Source organism: Vigna angularis, chromosome 7 (assembly GCF_016808095.1).
Source record: "Vigna angularis cultivar LongXiaoDou No.4 chromosome 7, ASM1680809v1, whole genome shotgun sequence".
NCBI classification, from domain to species: Eukaryota; Viridiplantae; Streptophyta; class Magnoliopsida; order Fabales; family Fabaceae; genus Vigna; species Vigna angularis.
The window spans coordinates 16,509,097-16,529,714 of NC_068976.1; the positions used below are offsets into that span (position 1 = coordinate 16,509,097).

Sequence of the window (20,618 nt, forward strand, 5' to 3'; positions counted from 1 at the left end):
AACTACTCAGTGATAGTTCAGAACAAACAAATAATTTATTGAACAAAAGCCTGAGATTTTCATGGAAGATTGTTGGGGAGTGAGGACTTGTATGAATGGAAGCCACTTTTGTGGCATAACCACAAACACTGAAAGAGAAATTTGAAAACATCCAAATGTAAAAAGGTGCTTTTGTGTTTTTGCTGTCTGATCCATACACAGAAGATCTTGGCATGAAATTTTCTACACTGCTGCATGATACCTGCGCCCGTGAACGTTTAATGGACCCATCTTGTCCTCTGTAACAGTACCATTTCAATACAGCACAAGAGACAATAGAAATCTCATGATAAGAACAACTTAAAAAAAAACAAATATACTGATTTTTCATTTTATATATTATTACAAGTCTCACTACTACAGATAAAATTATCATATAAAAGTGTCATCAGATTGGAAGTCTCGTATCAACTAGAAACAGAGATGAGGTCATTTTTTTCTTTCACTTGGTAATTTTCAAACCATGAGAGATTTACAAAGAAACAAGCTTTTAACTATTAGCAAAAGTGATTTTTGAAGGAAATTAGTGTAGGTAAAAATTGATTTTGCATGCTGTGACAGATTTCAAACTTTTCTTATTTCAATTTCAAAGACACTTGGTATGGTAGATTAGGGGTGATGGCAATTTTAGTTTATTATTACTAGAATTCTGTGTACAGTCCAAATGCCTCTAACTTCCAACAAATGCCAAGTATGCATGTGAAAAATAATTAGAAGAAATAGTGAAACTTACTGTATGCAATAACTTTATTGGTTACTGAAATTCAGTAAGAGTACTATTTCTTAGAGACTTTTTAAATGCTAGATTTCTTAAACTGGTGTAAGTTACCCAAAATGTGGTCTGATTTTTCACAACTTGTCTTACCATTAAGTTAATAAATCAAAGGGTATTTCTGGTTTCTGCAGACTACTTGAAGATTATTCCTTAAACAGACATAGAAATCACTAAAGTAAACACCTTTTCATGCATTGAAGACTTTTTCATGCATATAAAAATGAAAGGAATTAACTGAGATTAGCATGTTCAAGTGAAAATTTTGAAAATATTAGTTGGTAGAAAGCAACAGCTAGCATAAAGTACACAACCCACAACTCACACACTTTCTCCCAAGGCCATCCATCATCCACCAGTATATAAAGGGTATCACCAATGACAGTTTCCTCATCCTCGTAGCTTAGCCATAACACCATTGAACTTTCATTACCATTATTTATCTTTTGATTATTATTGTTATCATTTCTATTGCTACACTTGTGACAATGGCCTCAAGCTCAGTTTGGACAACAAAGCAGAACAAGAAGTTTGAGAATGCTTTGGCCATCTACGACAAGGACACCCCAGATCGGTGGCAGAACTTGGCCAGGGCAGTGGGAGGAAAAACAGTGGAAGAAGTGAAAAGGCACTATGAGATGCTTGTTGATGATTTGAAGCAGATTGAAGAAGGTCGTGTGCCCTTGCCCAATTACAGAAAAGTTGCTGCAACAGAAGCAGGCAGCATCAGAGGTTACAGTTACATGAATGAAGAACAAAGGTTAAAATCAAACCTTATCAACCTCTTGCATATAAATTTTGCTTCAGCTATGCTGCAGAATGAGTCATGCACAGTTAGACTTTTTCTGCTTCACCATTGATGTTTGGTTACCTTGTTTCACACCACCTAAAACTCTCACATAGGAGTAGAAATCACTGACAGATTTATAAATATCTTTACTTTCAAGCAATCAAGACATTATTTTTAACAGAAATTGTTAAAAAAAGTGAATCTTTAAGCCTGTTTTAATCTTACTGAACCTTTAAGCCTAGTTTAATCTTACTGGGTCCATAAGATAAGGTCTGTATCTATTTATATACTATGAACTTGTTTTAACTCTAAATTAGTTTATAAACTACACTTATACTTGATTTAAAATCGTACGAGATATGAGACTGACTTTTCTGCAGAACATTTTCCAATACAGAAAAATTTTCTTTGTTAACTAATTTGGGTTGAGTCTAATTCTGTGTTTTCATTGCCATGCAGGATGAAAGTCCTAAGCCTCAGGTGAAGTGTAAGAAAGAGACATATTAGCTTATTACCAACCAATCAAGCTAGGTGAAACTTTTTAGTATATTTTTTTTCTACAAATGTCATGTATCTGTGCCTTTAAATGTAAAAGCTATCAAGTTAACCTTTTGAAGGTAAATCATATATATTGATATGGAGCAGTGGTTTGTGTGAAGTTCTTTTTGATTTCTGTTTTGGGTGAAGATAAATGATGGAAACGACCTTCAAAACTGAGATGAAAAAGTGCTTAAAGATGAGTTTAAGAGAAAGAAGAAAGTGCTTATTAAAAAATGGTAGTACATGCAAGTTTCTAACTCTATCCACCGACCATAACTTGGATTCATCGTTAGTGTCAGGAAGGTTTGGAACCACATGAAAAGGTTGTCTAAGTCAAAAAATACGCTACTTTCGAAATGCTGATGCAAGAACAGTGCACCTTACATTCTGCACTATCATTACTCTCACAACTTTAAGCACTCTGACATTTTAGTGTAAATCAATGAAAAATCAGTATGCCTTTTTACACTGTATATATGCACCATTTAACAATCTATTTTTAAGAGTATTTTGGTTATTAAAATTTTGTATTTATAAAAAAAATAAATTAAAGAATAAAATATGTATAAAAATTTGTTAGGTGTCCAAACAATAATACTCAAATCAGTATCAACATCTCAAATGGTAAATCACATATAATATATATGTGAAAAAGAATATAAATATTATAAGTATATGTGATATGATAAAAAAAATATAAGAAAGAATTTATAAAAGTTGACTACTTTTGCAAAAGGTTATTCATGTATATATGTATAACTACATTTTAAACTCTCCAAGTGCCCTGTTCATTTAAACTATTTATTTTTAATTTTTTAATATATATTAATGAAATTATTAATTTTAGTATTTAGTAGTGTATTAAATGCAATTACATTAAATATTAAGATTTCAAAAATATTAAGTGTATTATTAATTTTAGTATTTAGTACTATATTAAAAGATATTAAGATTTCAAAAATATATAAATTTGATGTTCATGAGTTGGAGAAATATTTCTAGAAGGTCGTGAATGTAAGGACCTAGAAAATAAAGTATTAGAGCAGATAGATGTATTAAAATAATGAGACAGATTATTTTACTTTAAAATAATCTTATAATATAAATAGAATTTTTATTAACACATCTCATTATTCTAAGAACACTTCATCTCTCTATAACACTATTCCTCAGAGTTCTCTGACTTTTCTCTACCATCTCTCACTACTGAGTTGTTTTATTGACGATCAGGAGGTGCCCAAATGTCCATGGTGTAGAGGGCTTCGATCTTGACCGATCAATTTCGTGTTTCTCAGCTGGTAAGTCATTTCTCCTTTTATCTGTGTATTCTTGGACTGTGAGCATGCAACGTTTCTGTCTTGCATGTGGTTATCAGTTCTTCCTTCCATTTCTAGCTCAATTTCGGTTCTAAGAGCTGTTTTATATCACCAATTGGTGAGTTGTAGATTTCTATTGAGTTTCCTTGCGTTGCAAGGCATTGTCGGTGATTTCTGTGAGCTGGGCTGTTTCTCTCTTAGGTAAGGGGAGCTAGCTACTGTTTTAATTTATTGGATGATCTGTATATATGTTGAATGTGGTGGTATTTTACTGATTAAGTCACAAATTTGAGTTTTTAGGGTAAGGTGAATTGAATGTATTGAAAGGGTTGACCTGTGAAACTGCAGTGTGATAATTATGAACTGGTTTGGATGAATTTAAATATTGTGATTGTGCATGTTGAAGGTATTTGATGTGAGTAATTTGTTGTGGTAGTGATGAGGTAGGAAGTGAGGTGAATTATGCTTGTTTAAAGTCATTTTGGAGGAAGTGAGGTAGTGAATTTGAGTATTAAAGGTCAAGTGCTGATAGGGTCTGTTTGGGCAGTCTAGATAAGTCATATGTGACTTGTTTGAGTCATCAAAATGGTCAAAAACAAGTTCAAAGTGGTAAATTGGAATTTGAGTCTCTAGGTTGATGAAATTGATGTTTTAGAGTAGGAATTGGTGTATAAACACTTTAGATTGATGTTAGGAAGGTTTAGAATCACTTAGTCAGGTCTAATTAAGTATGCACAACAATCTAGGGGTGTTAGAAGTTGGGAATAATGTTTGGAATTGGTAAGTTGTGTTTGAGTTGCATAATTCTGCAGAATTTCGTTCTGCAGAATTTCCTTCTGCAGATTATGCAGACTCGCTGTGCGAATGGATTCGCATAGCGAGTCACCTTGGCGAGATGCTTTCTGCCAAGGCATTCGCACAGCGAATGGGTGCGTTGTGCGAATGAATTGAGAGGGTTGCTCTCTGTTTGATGATTCGCATAGCGAATCAGGTCGCTATGCGACTGGTTGGGGTCTGAAACAATTATTCTTTTTATTCGAACAACGAATGGGCTTCGCTCTGCGAGTGCTTAAGAAGCATGAGCCACTGTATGAGGTTCTAGCATAACGAGCTGGGACGCTATGCGAGGGGTCTGGGGTCTGATTCAAGTCGCGGTTTATTCACATAGCGAGTCTAACCGCTATGCAAATGGTTTAGAGGGTTGGGTCTCTGTCTGAGGATTCACACAACGAGCTGTGTCGCTGTGCGAGAAGCCTCTAGTTTCGCTATGCGAATATGTGTGCGTTGTGCGAGGGGTTCAGTTCTATTTCACTTTTCTTTTGATCTTAAGTTGTTTTACATGAAACATTTAGTGCTATATGAAGTATGTTGGAGTTGTATTATGTGATATCATTGGTTAGTGATGTAAGTTGGTGATTTCAAAGTGCAAAGTTCAAAGTATGGTCAATGGACGTAATTCCATGATCCTCAAGGAGAGGATACATGGTGGTGCCCTATGTTGTGATTCAAAGTGTAATCTCTTGTTGAGATTCAAGTAAGTTTAGAATGAATGCAGGAACTTAGTCTTAGGGGTTATCCTGAAACTCCAATGGTCTTTCATTCTCAAGTACAGAGGATTGATCCATGTCGTGAGGAGTAGCAGGAGGTCCTAGTCTTGGGTGCTTCCAGTATGGCCCAAGGTGAGTGATAACGGACTAATCTCGTGAGTGTGGTAGGGTGAAATCCATTGACAATGGCTTTGCAAAGCAGTAGAAGCCACCACGAGTGCACGACCCGCCATAGCTCGGCAATCATTCTAAGTCTGGATAGTCAAAGTTAGTGTGGTGTTATGTGTGAAGAGTTTGTGTGATGTGAATGAATAATATGATTGTATGAAGTTAATTAAATTAGTGTATGATTAATCTTGGTATAAACTAGCTTACTCTGTTGTGTGCTTGTATTTTGTATGTTCTGGTGTTCTTCTTCTGCAATGATCATCCTTTAGGTGTGAGCAGCGGAAGAAGAGGTGTCTCTGGAGCAGGCATTGGATGGAGGTGATGCTGCAGAGTAGTTGGTATAGTAGACGCTTGTGTATAGTTTTGGAGTATCTATAGTATGTATATAAAATTTTAAATTTATAGTTGTTTTTGGATGACTGTAAAGGTAACACTTTATATTTTAGATGAATAATTGTAATACTTTATCATGCACATAACTTCTCTTTAATATAGCTTATACTATATATTTTGGGATGTTACAGTGAACATTCCCTTTTAAATATACTCCATTTATACAGTGAAATATACATTACGTATTTTTCTATAATGTAATATACAGACAATTCAAAACTTTAGTCATGTAAAATTTTATCTTTCTTTTTTAGTTTAAAAATGTTTAGAGTAATTAAATTTTAAAAGAATATGAGGTAAAATGCAATCATCTTGATTTTCCGTTTAAGTATAAAAAAATGTGATTATCATTAATTTTTGTTTTCATGTTGAACAAATATATGTATATATATTTGAAATAATATTAAGTTTTACCAACTAAATATCTGAAGATTGATAATAAATGAATCATAGATAATGTACTTTGGTGTCAATATAGTTTATTTAAAATTTATCATAATATGTAAAATTATTATTATATTGTATAATCATATATCAATTACGAATCAAACGATCAACAATTAAGTTAGTGACAAATCACGAGTTTAGACAACCAATCAAAGATCAATACTATAAGTCTTTAAATTCAAACCATAATGATAACTTATTAAACCGAACTGTTTGAGTAGAACGATAACATAACTCAGGTGTATCTGACAAACGGAAGAATAATTCATTAGATTGAATCATCTTAACAATAGTAAAATAGATAAACTCTAAAACCGATTAAAAAATATAATTATTTATGTTTGTGCCATGATTAGATCAACTTTAATTAATTTTTTTTTAAAAAATTATAAATTAAATGTTAGAATAAAAAAATAAATTACATATTAATTACATCTTAACATAACCTTCAGACAAAGAAGGGACGATTGATCTTCAGCCACCAACCCTAAACAAAGCATAATAATATTTAGATTTTGATAACACATGTTTCCTTTGATAAAGGAAACAAAATTCTTACATTGTTATCTTACTTTTCTTAATGTGAACATTTACCGAAACATTGAGAGAAAGCAAAGTAAAGGGAATATCAAAACATTGTGTCCAAGATTGGCGAATAGTAAAAAATAAATAATTACCAAAAATGAATAATAATTTAATCAAAAAATTACCAAAAAGATGGAATATAATAATTCAATTACCAAAAGAACAAATAGTAAAAATTTAATTAAAAATATAAAAATTTAAAGTAATGAATATTTTTTTTAGAAGTCAATTAAAAACGAAACTTAATTAAGCTTTATTATAAATTACTATAAAGAAAGCACTTACATACTAGAAAAAAGAAACGAGCGCAGGGAAAAAAAGTTGTAATTTGCATTTCCGAAATTCCAAACAGAATTTGAATTTGGTTAGCGTGTTTGAGTAGTTCTAATCCGTTTTGCATAATTTCCCGCCATCCATTTGATTCCATCGGAGAGGTTGCGATGGAAGCTTCCACTTCTTCCTACAAGGTACTCTTTGCGTTCGACCTAGGGTTTCACTTCAATTTTCTCCACTTACATTTGTTTCTTCAGTAATCAGTCGTTCTCCTTGTTGATTAACTCGCGCTAATGGTTAATTGCAGATTATATTGGGTTCGTCTTCCGTCGCACGCCGCAAGATATTATCCGAAATGGGATACCAATTCACATTAATGGTTCGTTCATGTTTGTTTCATCGTGCTTTCAGGTTTAGCTCTAATCTTCGGTGTCTGTTTCGTGTAGACTGCGGATATTGATGAGAAGAGCATCCGAAAGGAAACTCCAGAAGAGTTGGTTATGGCTCTGGCCGAAGCCAAGGTCTGTGTGGGATTGGATTGTGCTTGTGTTCTATTTTTTGTGCTCTCAATTTAAATCTTAAACTTTTATGATTTTAGTTAGATAAAATGAGTTAATTCTGTACTAAACACTTTTTGTAGATTCCGGTAAACTCAAGTAAATTCATGTGTACTTCACCTAAGAAGCGAGTCAACAATTTTTAAATTAACTGTAATTTTTGTTCCTATTAATTAACCCTATAATGGCAGTGTTTTACTATGACTTAAATGATTTGAATTAGCTCATTTTTAAGGAGTTTTCACTTTAATAACTTATGTTTTCATTTATTTATACATAATGTGGTAAATTTTGTAATTTGATCTTATTTAGTATTAATGTACTGTTACGTTTTATTTTTTGACTTGCTATATCGCTTTCTTATGATGTTGAAATGTTAAATTATTGTTGTGTTAATAGTATTTGTTAAGCCTGTATGTCATCAATAGGTTTTGTAATATTACTTTTTTGTCGCACAAACTCCGAGATGGTGGTTTACTATTGAGCTGTATTTTTTCTTGAGTGTAGAGACACCTTAGAAAGATATCCAATAACTGCTTTCTGTTGTGAATTGTCTTGGTGCCTTTTCTTTGTGGAAGACTGTGTTTTAATGAATGCGAATTATATGTATCAGGCCAATGCCATTATATCCAAACTGCAATCTACCAGTAATCAAGAGAGGGTTGTTGAACCAACTATTTTAATTGCAGCAGACACAGTATGTTGCGTTCCCCTTAGCTAAGTGTTGGTTGTTATTCGATTCTCTGTCACCTGGGCCATTTATTGAGGATATACAGTTTGTTAAGGATGAAGTGTACTCCAGTTTGTAGATTACAGATCCGGCTTCTTTGATCATTCTTAGGAAGAAATCACAAAATACAAAACTTGCCCATTTCTTAAGTCCAGGCTGAATGCTGTCATAGTGAAATTGCCATAGAACCTTCAGTTTTTATCTTCTTCCTTGTTTTCAGTTCTTATCTGACTATTTGAGGGAACTACCAAACTCTTGATAGTATCATTGAGCAACTATCTTTCTAACATTTTAACAAATATTGGAATGTTAAAATTGAATACAAAAGTGGAGGTTTTATGCTCTATATTGTTAATATTTGGGTTCTGATTCCATGTGCTTCTACTTTTGTGTAAGATGTGTTTGTATTATTGTCTACTCCTCTTCTTATAAAATAAAGTGTGAACAATACGTAATAGGAGTAATTTGTTGGGTATCATGTGGCTCATAGTTTTGACAATCATGTCAGTGGTTCCTATTTTTTCAAAAAAGTGATAACATGGTTTCAGTTTGTCATCCTCTGTTTGAAGTTGTTGCCTGGTTAGGTCATGTAATTATTAGTGAACTGTTCTGTTATAGTTGTGCAGCTGACACTCTGGCCCTTATATTAGTTGCTCTCAATCTTTTCCTTAGGCAGAAGCCATCTTGCAAAGGCTCCCTGTTGATGACTACTTAAAGGATGCGGAGCCAACACTATTAATTACCTCTGACCAAGTATACATCATATTCTTCTGAATATTTCGTTTCTAGTTTACTATTGTAAATCTTCAAAATATCGCCATGCATAAGAAACATGATTAAGAAAAAAGATTGAAGGTGAATTCCATAAAAATTCAGTAAGGCTATGTGTGCTTCTTTCCAAACAATTTCCTCCTCTCCCATGCTTCATGTGAATGTTAATAGTAAAGCTTTTCTTTTTGGTTCATGGACTGTTCTAGACTAGTGTTTAATGTTTATTAAAACTCTAAAATATGTCCTGTCCAAACAATTTGATTCCTTGTAAGAAAGCCTAAATGAGTTCCATTCTCTCTAATGCTCAAATTGGCAAGTTTGTGCTTGTTACCTGAAATAAATGGCCTTACGGTGACTAGACTAGTTTGTAGCAGAAACTGTCAAGTTTCTTTTCTTCTGAGTGAAAGTTTGCTTTTGTCTTACATTCATTGTCAAATGTGATTTGGAGGTGGTGGTGTACGAAGGTGTGATTAGGGAAAAGCCAACAAGCAAAGAAGAAGCTCGACAATTCTTGAAAGGTCTGCTTAATGTTATAGTCCTACCATCTTTCAACTAATAAATAGTTTTCTCTCTCACCTCTCATGTGATTATGAACTTCTAAACACCTATATATTCATATTTACTGGACTTTTGTACAATTTTAGATTATTCTGGAAGGCATGCTGCAACTGTGGGATCTGTACTAGTTACTAACCTCAAAACAGGATTTAGAAAAGGAGATTCAGATCGTGTGGAGGTATATTTCTTCCCTACCTTTGGTTTTCTTGATGATTATTATTTTAGTCGGTCTCCTGTTTTGTCTGACCAAAGTCCAAAATCGAATGTGATACCTATAAATGTCCAAAAAACAATCAGGGAATTCTTACTTCATGATCTTTACTCTCAACTATGCTAATTATTAGGTAAAAAGTTTCCCCCATTTTCCAGTAAAACAGTGACATCAAAAATCAAAAGTGGTTCTAACCTTTTATTTGTATTTAAAATATCCATTTCCAAATAACTAGCTCTGAATGATTCTTGGTTAGGATGCACATTTGCCTTGTATTACCTACATTACATTAATTTAATCTAAGATGAGCTTTGCACTACACTTTTTTCATTTTTTGGGGGATAAAACTTGCTAAGGATTGGCTACCATGACAAGTCATTAGTAGTGAAGCATGGAAGGATGGCATTAGTTGGTAGTCCATTGCTAAAACCTTAGAAGGATTATGAGTTGAGTCAGTTTCTTAATTGGTGCAAAAAATTGACAACTAGTTTATGAAGCCTGAGTGACAAGAGTACAATATCAATTATCAACAATTTTCAAGTATTGCTGTATGCCAGATGACTATCCAATTGATACCATGTGAAAGAAGTACTACCTTATAAGATATGCTTCCTGCTGATTTTTTTCCATGACACTTTCAAAACTTGTTTTATTATTCTTGATTATTCTGACATTTTATCAATACCAGTGAGGAACCTGTTTTTTTCAAACTTGGACCTGAACCTTCATTTTTTTGTTTCTTGGCACAGTGATGTTCATGGTCACATGAGTGTGCATTCTCTACTGTTTATTGTGTAAAATGATTTTGTCTTGTGATGTTTTACAGATATATTTCAATGAAATACCTGATGAAATCATTGAGAAGCTGGTATGCATTGTTTCTTGCAATTTGTTTTTTTTGTGGATGTTTCTTATACAGACAGTGCTTCAGTGCGGAGCTATCTTCTGTTGCTGAGTAGCTAATCTGCCTTTAATCCTTATTCTTTGTGTTTAGGTTGACGAGGGAATTACTCTCAATGTTGCTGGTGGGCTGATAATAGAGCATCCTTCAATACTGCCATTTGTCAAAGAAGTGGTTGGTTGACTCCTCTTTCATACTTAGGAATATCAGTGCATCTTAATAATAGCTATAGATTGGTGGACATGCTGGGTTGGTCTTGGGGGACAAGGACAAGGACAAGTCAGACTCATGTCCCTGTCTAGTTTAGTTTATAGATATTGCCATCGTATATCTGGTCTGGTCTATTAGTTACGTTTAGCTGTTCTTCAGTATGAAGTGGCAGCATTCCATTATTCAATGTTCACCACTTAGAACTATTCATTTATTGTCACGAAAAGAGAATCTGTAATTCACTTATGTTCGCTGGTTAGAGATTTGTGTTTGGACTTGACCAAAAGCTAGAAAACCGATTTAGAAATCTGTAGACCATATCTAGTTTTGTTTAGAATTTCCTTACTGCTCAAACTAAAGCAAAACTACAACAATGACAACGACCAATGGGTTCCCCACTAGCTGGGATTGACTGCACGAATGAATTTGCATGCTGATTATCCTCAAATCTTGGTGAAAACTTCTATGTTTACCTAAATTAGCAGTTTAAGTTAATTGGTATATGTATACTACTACTGATGGCATGCGGAAGTCTAATGCTGGTGATGTGGCTAGCTGATTTCCTGTTGGGACACGATTGCTGGCATTTTACTTTCTAGTTCCTATCGACCGTAAATGAATCCTAAATGATTGTATATTTGCAGGTGGGAACAACCGACAGTGTGATGGGACTCCCAAAAAGTCTGACCGAAAAACTGTTGAAGGAGGCTCTGTAGCTTACTTTTCCTACCCTTCCACCTTGTAAGATTGTCAGGGGCTAAGTAATAGCTTAAACTGTGAATCTTAACCTTTAATCGTAACATTTTCTCTAAACTCAGTTCTGTCTTTTCTGGTGTTAGTTATGTGTAAGCTGGGATGTACGGTGTGGCAGCTATGTCTGAACTTTTATTGGGTATTCTGATCCAAGTTAATCGATTGGCCCATCTTTTATCAGCAACATGTCTGTATGATGACTATGCATTGTTTCCTTAGAATAATAATCGCATTTTGACATTGAATTTATTCAGATTCTAATACATAGTGAAAACATGGTGTCCCGGGTTGTTGAAAATTTCATTCTGAAATTAAGGGTGACATCTGCTGTAATATTTTTCTTCATGGACACTTTTGGCTGCGAAGTTGTTAGTCGCTTATCTTATGTCATTGAGTGTGAAAATGCAAAGCATGATTTAATTATAGAAAATTCAAGAATAACTTATGTATTTAAAGATCCACTGACGGCATGTAAATAACCCAAATCTTTGATTTTGGGTTCTGTATATTAATCACGATCCCTTTTTAATCATTTTACATTGTTTTTTTATGCATTTGAATTATGAAGGTATTGCCAACATTGCCGCCAGTTGTTGGCTTTCCCCTGGACTGACTTGTAAAGCATGGCTTGTTCGTTGTCAGGAATCCTCCGTAATTTAATGAGGTGACCTGTATTTTATTTCCTGCACTTGTAAAATATCCTTGCTTTTTAGTAAGTAATTTATTTTCAGTCCTTATCAAATTAAAATATGTTTTTATGGCATTTAATTCTCTGACATCATTTAGGCATTGAGACTAAAGACACTTTAAATATTGTCTTCATTCCATTTTTGGAAATATCTTTTAATGACAAAATTGTGACAGAGTATAAACTTTAAAATTGACAATATCTCGAATGAGGAGTAATTGATTTTAACTATATCACTTGACATACTTGAGATTGAAACATTAACGTTCAATGTGGTGTTGATAACGAGGTTCTAAGACAAATCATCGGTCTCTTAGTCCTCCACTGGAGATGAACAATCATTCCCCTTATATTTCAATTCAAGAAAACTTATGTTCCTACCACATCCAACAATTTCCACAATAACAAGGTTCTAACACAAACCATCAGTCTCTTATGCTATCTATTGGGGATGAACAATCATTTCTCTTATACCTTGACTAGGATCTTATGTTCCTACCATGTCTAATAGTCTCACATCGTTTAGGAGTCGAGGCCAAAGATAATTTACATACTCCTTTCATCCTTTGAGACGTCTTTTAATGACAAAATCGTGATAGAGCACATGTTTCAAAGTGGACAATCAAATGACAGGTGATTAACTCTAACGATATTACTTGGTAGACTTAAGATCCTAACATTGACGTCCATCGTGAATCAGGTAAGGTGTCACATTATTGATATTATTTCATTAATTATCATATATACAACGCTTAAGATCCCGATAAGAACATTTGGTATCCATCGTAGGCCCTAATAAAACTTTGTCCCGACCTCGCTTTTTTATGGTCACCACCCATAGCTAAGCCCAATTATCTCACGACATGGAGCCTAACCCAGTGCTAGCCCTTCAAAATCAAATGTAGGCACTAATCTAGCAAAATAAGGAGCAACACAAATGCTATGACTCTGAGCTTGAAGCCTTACACGCTCAACATCAGGTGGACTTCTAAGCTTTGAACTAGAAGCTAATCAGCCTAGAAAACGGGAAGTCCCCTCAATGTCCTTGATAAAGGACCCTTTTATCGACACTCGTTGATAAGTAGGGAGGTCCCACAATGAGGGCATTGCGAAAAAGGTTGGACCTTTACACATAAGGAAAACCTTTAAGAGGAAGGCTCATGTAGTCCGCCATCTTAGTGGGATTCTCGTGAGAGTCGTGCTCAGTCAACTTGACACATATCCTCAAAGAGATCAAAGTAAGTAAACCTGATACAAAATTGGAGAGACTTCCAGTCGATCCTACTAATCAAAGCGAAATAACGATAAACAAAGGCATCACAACCCTTGCCAGGATGGGGAGTTAGGGAAGTCTCAAAATTCTACTGGACATCCTAATTGGCGGGTAAATCAGGAAAAATGTCAGACTTCCTAGGTACACGCTCAAAATTTATAAGATAAGATCAACTTTAAATGCCCACCTAACGTTAAGAATTTTCATCTTTTCACAATAGATGTAGCCTGGGCCAACATCCTAAAGGGGATTCTCATTAATATCTACAAGTACCATGGAACAACCTGACCTCCGATTTGAAAGCTTATTTGATCCAGGTTAGTAATCACACTCAGGATAAAAGTGTTTTTTGTAAGTTGTTACCTACCACCTTGGACGAATCAACTTTAGACTGATATTATATGTTGTCCCCGTACTCGGTGGACTCTATTGACATGTTAATTGCCATGTTTAAAGCTTTTGTGAATGGCAAAATAGTGCCTACCACATTGATTGCCTGGAAATACATAGAGTAAGGGGAAAACAAGACCCTCAAACACTTCATAGAAAGGTTCATAGTTGGAACAACCACGATTATGGACCTTACTCTATCAGTGATCATGCATTCCTTGATATGTGTTCTCCAATCCAAACCTTTCTTTGATTCCCTATTTATAGAAAAGCCAAATAACATATAGATAACTTGAGGAAAAGAGTTGCCAAACACATGATACATTTAATGCGACAAAATGCTTTGCAGAGCGACACAATCATCACAAGGTTTCAAAAGAAACTTTTCATTCATGCCTTGTAGTTATCTATAAAGTTATTAATAGTCTGCCTAAGCCGACAACATAAAACTAAGTCTTCATAAGTTGACAACACAAAACGAAGTCTTCATAAGTTGGCAACACAAAACCAAGCTTGCCTAGGTCGACAATGACAACATTGAGAAAAGTCTACCAAAACCGACAACATAGAGCAAAGTCTACTTATGTTGATAACATATAACAAAACTTACCTAAGTTGGAAACACAAAGCTTGATAAGTAACATCAAATCCTACTCAAGTCAACAATTCAAAGTGCACAAAATAACGTCCATGGTAAAAAACGACCTCTTACAACTTGACTTAACGGCCAACCTACCTACAAAACCCTAAAAGTCGGCCACAACTCGATTAGAGGGTCAGTCATAATCACAACAACACCTTTCACACGATAATTAAACTTCCAAAACTAGAAAAACTTATATACATATCTAGTTCAATAGATTTGTTGAATAGTATAGTTCAACTAGGCTCAATATACTTCATTAACCAAACATGGTTAAAAAATATTTTAAAATATATTTATTTGTGTAAATATTCATATATTAACTGTACATAACTAATTTCAATAATCTGAGTACACCAACAAATATATATCATGATATATTCAATATAACTATTATTAGGTCTTGTATGTATAAAATAATTATGTTATTATTATTGTTTATATAATATTGTATTAATTATGCACATGTTTATTTTTGTAATTATGTATCTATTGAATCCTAATATTATATTTGTGATAGTCCTTATTAGTTGTGATTTAATCAATATAAATAAGCACATACAAAGTTGACGGCTTATTAAAATGATCTAAAAATAGAAAAATAAATAGAATATTAGAAATTGAAGGAACAAAACTTATAACAATTAGTTTAATTAATTTCTCATAAATGTTTCGAGTAGTTCAGAAAAACCTAGCCTGTGAAGAGTTTTATGAACCTAAACGAATGTGCAAATACCATTTTTCAGTAAAAATAGATATCCCCCAAAAAAAGTGTGGTGCATGCATTAATTAGATAATACTTATTGAAAATGACATGAAAGACGTAACGTCGATAACTTGCCATCCAATGGATTGAAAAAATCAATTTGTCCTTTGAATCAAGAATTTAATTTTTCTCGTTTGGCCATTTGATTTGAATCACCCATTTCTGCTGGTCAGGGTTTAACGCCCTCCCATCATCCCATCTAATGCTTTCAATTTCAAAACTCTTGATTTGAATGGTAGGAATATTGTATTTCTACGCTCTTCAATTTTCTTACACCCTCTAATACTTAAAAAAATATTATCCTTTTATATTGATTCATCTCTATCTATTTCTTTTTTTTTTAAATGTCATATCATTGATTTTTGTGAGTTTGTATTGGAAAATGAAGTGTTTATTTATCATCACCTTTCTTTAATAATAAAAATCAGGGTTGGCTCAGTGGAATTATATGACATAATAATCAGGTTGTCTCTGACTCGGTCATTAATTGTCATACACATTTTTTGACCACTGATTTAAATATATAGGGTTGGCTCAGTTGAGTTCCTATGACATACTAATCAGTTTGCCTCTGACTTGATCATTAATTAGCCTACATATTATTTACCTCTGATTTCATTATTTGTGGTGAGAAAAAGAAGAACGGAAAAGTAAAAAAAAAAAAACTTGAATGTTCAGTTAATTAGTATAGTAAAATTAGAAATAGAGTGAAAAAATGTTTTCGCGGAAATGTAAATTAATTTGTTAAAATGTAAAGTATATGGACAAGTTGACTGTAGTATCCCTGTCATTGACATACGAAATTTGAAACTTGCTTTGTATTAACCTATTAAATTGATTGTCATTGCACAATTCTGGTAATAAACTAATTTAAAATAGGTTTAATGTCTCCATATGTCCTTATTTTGGTCCGAAATCTTAAATAAGTCCTTTTTCTTTTCAGCGTATCAATTGGATCCTTATTGTAAAATTGATTCAATTAGATACCTACCGTTAAATTCAACAAACGGTCGTTTAAGTGATGCTAATGTGGCATGGTCGATTGAATGAGTAGTTTAAGTGATGCTAACTTGGCATGGTCGATTGAATGAGTAATCATAAGTGGCATTAAAATTGAGTTTTTTTATTAAAAAATTTGTATGGAGAGAGGTGAAATCATATTAAGGGAAGGGAAAGGGGAAAATGAAAAAAAATTTAAGGGCACTCGCTGCCGAATCCAGGGATCAAGTGGATCAAAATCTGCGACACCTCGCTCTTCCTTCTCCGAAGGCTTCGATTTACCTATCCCGTCGAGAAGATCATCAAACGCAGCCGGAGCGAAAACGTCATCGTAGGAGAACTTGGAGGAGCTGTTGAGGCCGGGAACGCTGTCAAGAATGTCGTCGTCGTCATGCATAGGTTTGTGGAGCGGAAATCGGCGGAGCCTTGAAACATGGAGTCGAAGTCATAGGACACATTTGACTTGCCACCGCTGAAGAGATCGTCAAAGGAAGCGACGTTGACAAAGTCGTGGCCAACCAAAGAATTGGAAGCTCGAGCGGACAGCGAACCTAAATCGAAGTTGACAGAAGATGAATTGTTGGACGAAGCTTTAGATGCTGCCATTGGTGCCGATTTTCCTTGGGATTTGAACCCGAAATCGCTGGTTAAGAGACCATCTAAATTGTTCATAGAGAGAGAGAAAGAGAGAGAGATCTGGTGTGCGATGAAGAGAGAACGTCACAGAGGATATAAAAAATTGTACAAACTAACCTGCGTTTCACTTTAACGTCTTTTTTTTTAATTCATTTTTTATTTATGTATTCTCCTTTCATCTTCTGCTTCTTGTTGCTATACTGCCTCAGTTAGGTTGTCTTCTTCGTGCTTTGTCTCTTCACTTCTTCTGCTTTTCCAACTGTATTAAAAAATTTGCATCACAGTATTCGTCAAATTCTGTTTGGTGCTATTTTGGGATCGAATCATGTATGTTATGGATTCTTCACCCACGAACCTTGGCACTTCCAATCGAACAAAGAACGCGATTTTTACCCTTCAAACGAACCCTGATAAATCTGAGTTGCATATCTCAATTAAAGGGACTGTCCTTAAATTCTTTTCATTTTTCCCCCTTTGTGCTTCTGCCTTTCTCTCAATCTGATTTCACCTCTCTCCATATAAATTTTTTAATAGAAAACTCAATTTTAATGCCACGTGTGATAACTCATTCAACTGACCATGCCACGTTATCAAAACTTAAACGACCGTTTGTTGAATTTGACGGCAGACCTTTAATTGAATCAATTTTACAATAAAAGGGACCCAATTGATATGCTGAAAAGAAAATGGACCTATTTAAGATTTGAAACCAAAATAAGGACCTTTGTAGACATTAAACCTTTAAAATATAATGCTATTTTTGCATGTTAAGTTTAATAGATGCTGATTGCACATAATTAGTTAAATTTATAAAAATTAGGTCACAGGAAAACAACTTATTTGATTATTCAATTCAAATAATTGATCAAAGTGAATTACTTGAAGGGTTAAAATGAGGAGTTTAGTTTCTTAGCAAAAGCATGTGTTTTTCGACATGTTAATGCCCGCTACCAACCAGTCTCTAAGCCAACATTTCTGCATTTTCTGAAATTGTATCACTAATCAATAGTAATGAGTGTTAAAAACGTGTCTCTGACATATTTTTGTTCTTTTTACCCAAATAACATCCATCTTCCATAGGAGAAAATTATATTAAGAAGGAACCAATCATCATGGAGCGTAAAGTTTTTACTCAAAATATAATACGAATTTGCCACCATTAATAAAATTAAAATATAATTTAAAAAACAAAATAATAATAGTAAAAAATAACAGTGAGGTTTTAACGAGTTGTCTGAATTAATGAACGTTATAATATTGAGATTGAAATATGAAGAGAATAGACGGGACATAGAATAATAATGTATGAAAGTTTTGTCTTTTATTTAAAGGTGTGAGAAAGAAGAGATGAATTGCGTTCAGCAGCAGCGAGGTGTACATTGGTTGCTCTCTCCTTGTGTTGAGTCCCAGTCCCAGGTGTTGGTGCCAGTGTACGGAACACTGAAATAACCGTTTTCCCAACACTCTAAACTCCGAACCTTCCCAACGCATAGCATTACAACGTAACCCTCTTTCGACTCACCACACTATCCATATATATAACAAACAACACAAACCAACGTTCCTTCATTTCTTCATTTCTTCATTACTTCATTCACTAACACCGCATCCACATTCACATTCCGATGACCACCGGAGGAGGAGGAGGAGCAGGCGCCGGCGACTCCGCAGTGGGAGTTCGGATCCAGCAGCAGAGCCGAATGGCGCTCCCAGATTTCCTTCAGAGCGTGAATCTCAAGTACGTGAAATTAGGTTACCACTACTTGATCTCCAACCTCTTAACCCTATTTCTAGTTCCTTTGATCCTCATCACGCTAATCCAGGTCTCCCAGACCACCGACCTCCACCACCTCTGGCTCCACCTCCAGTACAACCTCCTCACCATCCTTACCTGCTCCGGCGTCCTCGTCTTCGGCCTCACGCTTTACGCCGTCACGCGCCCACGCGCTGTCTACCTTGTAGACTCTGCCTGCTTCCGCCCCGCCGACCACCTCAAAGCGCCCTTCCGGAGTTTCATGGACCACTCCCGCCTCACGGGAGACTTCGAGGAGTCGTCCCTGGATTTCCAGCGCAAGATCCTGGAACGCTCTGGGCTCGGGGAGGAGACCTACGTCCCCGAGGCCATGCACTCTATTCCGCCGCAGCCGTCGATGGCTGCGGCCAGAGCGGAGGCGGAACAAGTCATGTTTGGTGCCTTGGATAATCTCTTCCAAAACACCAGCCTTAAGCCTAAGGATATTGGTATTCTTATTGTGAATTGTAGCTTGTTTAACCCTACGCCCTCGCTCTCGGCGATGATTGTTAATAAGTACAAATTGAGAGGGAACATTAGGAGCTTTAATTTGGGAGGGATGGGGTGCAGTGCTGGGGTTATTGCGGTTGATCTTGCAAAGGACCTTTTGCAGATTCATAGGAACACTTATGCCGTGGTTGTTAGCACTGAGAACATTACTCAGAATTGGTACTTTGGGAACAAGAAGTCCATGCTCATCCCCAATTGCCTCTTCCGGGTGGGCTGCTCCGCACTGCTGCTGTCGAACAAGCTGGCCGATCGGAGGCGGGCGAAGTACCGGCTTGTCCATGTTGTGAGAACTCATCGCGGTGCCGATGACAAGGCGTTCCGGTGTGTTTACCAGGAGCAGGATGATGCTGGCAAGACTGGAGTTTCTTTGTCAAAGGATTTGATGGCAATTGCTGGTGGAGCATTGAAAACCAACATCACCACACTCGGTCCTTTGGTGCTACCAATTAGTGAGCAGCTTCTGTTTTTTGTGACTTTGCTGATGAAGAAGTTATTCAAGGCTGATGTGAAGCCTTACATACCGGATTTCAAGCTTGCTTTTGATCACTTTTGCATACATGCTGGAGGCAGGGCTGTGATTGATGAGCTGGAGAAGAACCTGCAGCTGCGTCCTGAGCATGTGGAGGCTTCTAGGATGACCCTGCACCGATTTGGGAACACTTCCTCTAGCTCCATTTGGTATGAGTTGGCTTACATTGAAGCCAAAGGGAGGGTGAGGAAGGGCAACAGGGTTTGGCAAATTGCATTTGGAAGTGGTTTCAAATGTAACAGTGCTGTTTGGCAGGCACTGAGAAATATTAAGCCTTCTCCTAATGGACCATGGGAAGATTGCATCGATAAGTATCCTGTGGAAATTGTCACATAGTTCAGTTCAGTTACATACTCTGGTTGTTACAATTGAATTCAGGGTACCCTTCATTAGTTTCCAGATCCACTGTCTATCTATGTTGTAGATTTCATAGTGTATTTCACTGCCTCTTTTGTGTTTGATGATTGTGGATTTTCCATTTGGTCAAATTCATGTATCTGGAGTAATTATTATATGGGAATACCTGAATTTTTTTATTCCTGTTGATGCTCTTTATATCTAAAGAAATATATCATACACACGTGTATATATATATATATATATATATATATATATATATGTATATATGTATGTTTGTAGGTATGTATATATTCTTTTCTTAAATTTCTTAGCCTTCAAAAGTCGTGGTTCTCGCTGGATAATTTCTGCAAGTGCATTATAATCTTCTAAAAGATGTCTCGTACCTGGTTTCTTGAAGGGTTTTCCAATCCTAAAAATGTGCAGCAATGCTGGTAATTTCTTGTTCAGTTCTTTAGAATTTTCTTGCATTCA

At 35.3% G+C, this 20,618-nt stretch overlaps 3 protein-coding genes across 7 annotated transcripts; all 3 read left to right on the forward strand.

Moving 5' to 3' along the window:
• Positions 1-1,036: 1,036 nt before the first annotated feature.
• Positions 1,037-2,560, forward strand: LOC108337811 (protein RADIALIS-like 3). The gene is made up of 2 exons (XM_017574410.2): positions 1,037-1,571; positions 2,061-2,560. The coding sequence occupies exons 1-2, from the start codon at positions 1,300-1,302 to the stop codon at positions 2,083-2,085; spliced, it is 297 nt and encodes a 98-aa protein (XP_017429899.1). The 5' UTR covers positions 1,037-1,299; the 3' UTR covers positions 2,086-2,560.
• A 4,323-nt stretch (positions 2,561-6,883) lies between these two features.
• On the forward strand, positions 6,884-12,205 carry LOC108338050 (uncharacterized). Of its 5 annotated transcripts, none has more exons than XM_017574712.2 (11): positions 6,884-7,064; positions 7,178-7,249; positions 7,317-7,391; positions 8,041-8,124; positions 8,830-8,910; positions 9,377-9,446; positions 9,573-9,664; positions 10,524-10,565; positions 10,692-10,772; positions 11,453-11,549; positions 12,130-12,205. In XM_017574712.2, exons 1-10 carry the CDS (start codon positions 7,038-7,040, stop codon positions 11,522-11,524), a joined length of 696 nt encoding a protein of 231 aa, XP_017430201.1. In that variant the 5' UTR covers positions 6,884-7,037; the 3' UTR covers positions 11,525-11,549; positions 12,130-12,205. The 5 variants fall into 5 exon arrangements, with proteins under 5 accessions (XP_017430201.1, XP_017430200.1, XP_017430199.1 ...); XM_017574711.1 differs by lacking the exon at positions 12,130-12,205 and adding an exon at positions 11,648-11,810; XM_017574710.1 differs by lacking the exon at positions 12,130-12,205 and having other exon boundaries at positions 11,453-11,810.
• Positions 12,206-18,302: 6,097 nt separating this feature from the next.
• LOC108338049 (3-ketoacyl-CoA synthase 4) lies at positions 18,303-20,323 on the forward strand. Its single transcript, XM_017574709.2, has one exon. It carries the CDS (start codon positions 18,582-18,584, stop codon positions 20,121-20,123), a length of 1,542 nt encoding a protein of 513 aa, XP_017430198.1. The 5' UTR covers positions 18,303-18,581; the 3' UTR covers positions 20,124-20,323.
• Positions 20,324-20,618: the final 295 nt, after the last annotated feature.

What these genes read in the sequence shown, in the direction of transcription:
- LOC108337811 (XM_017574410.2), top strand. Translation starts at nt 1,300, where the DNA reads ATGGCCTCAAGCTCAGTTTGGACAACAAAGCAGAACAAGAAGTTTGAG. An exon ending in TACATGAATGAAGAACAAAG is followed by an intron (nt 1,572 to 2,060) that starts GTTAAAATCAAA and finishes ATTGCCATGCAG; the next exon opens with GATGAAAGTCCTAAGCCTCA.
- LOC108338050 (XM_017574712.2), top strand. Translation starts at nt 7,038, where the DNA reads ATGGAAGCTTCCACTTCTTCCTACAAG. An exon ending in CTTCCACTTCTTCCTACAAG is followed by an intron (nt 7,065 to 7,177) that starts GTACTCTTTGCG and finishes GGTTAATTGCAG; the next exon opens with ATTATATTGGGTTCGTCTTC. An exon ending in TGCCATTTGTCAAAGAAGTG is followed by an intron (nt 10,773 to 11,452) that starts GTTGGTTGACTC and finishes GTATATTTGCAG; the next exon opens with GTGGGAACAACCGACAGTGT.
- LOC108338049 (XM_017574709.2), top strand. Translation starts at nt 18,582, where the DNA reads ATGACCACCGGAGGAGGAGGAGGAGCAGGCGCCGGCGACTCCGCAGTG.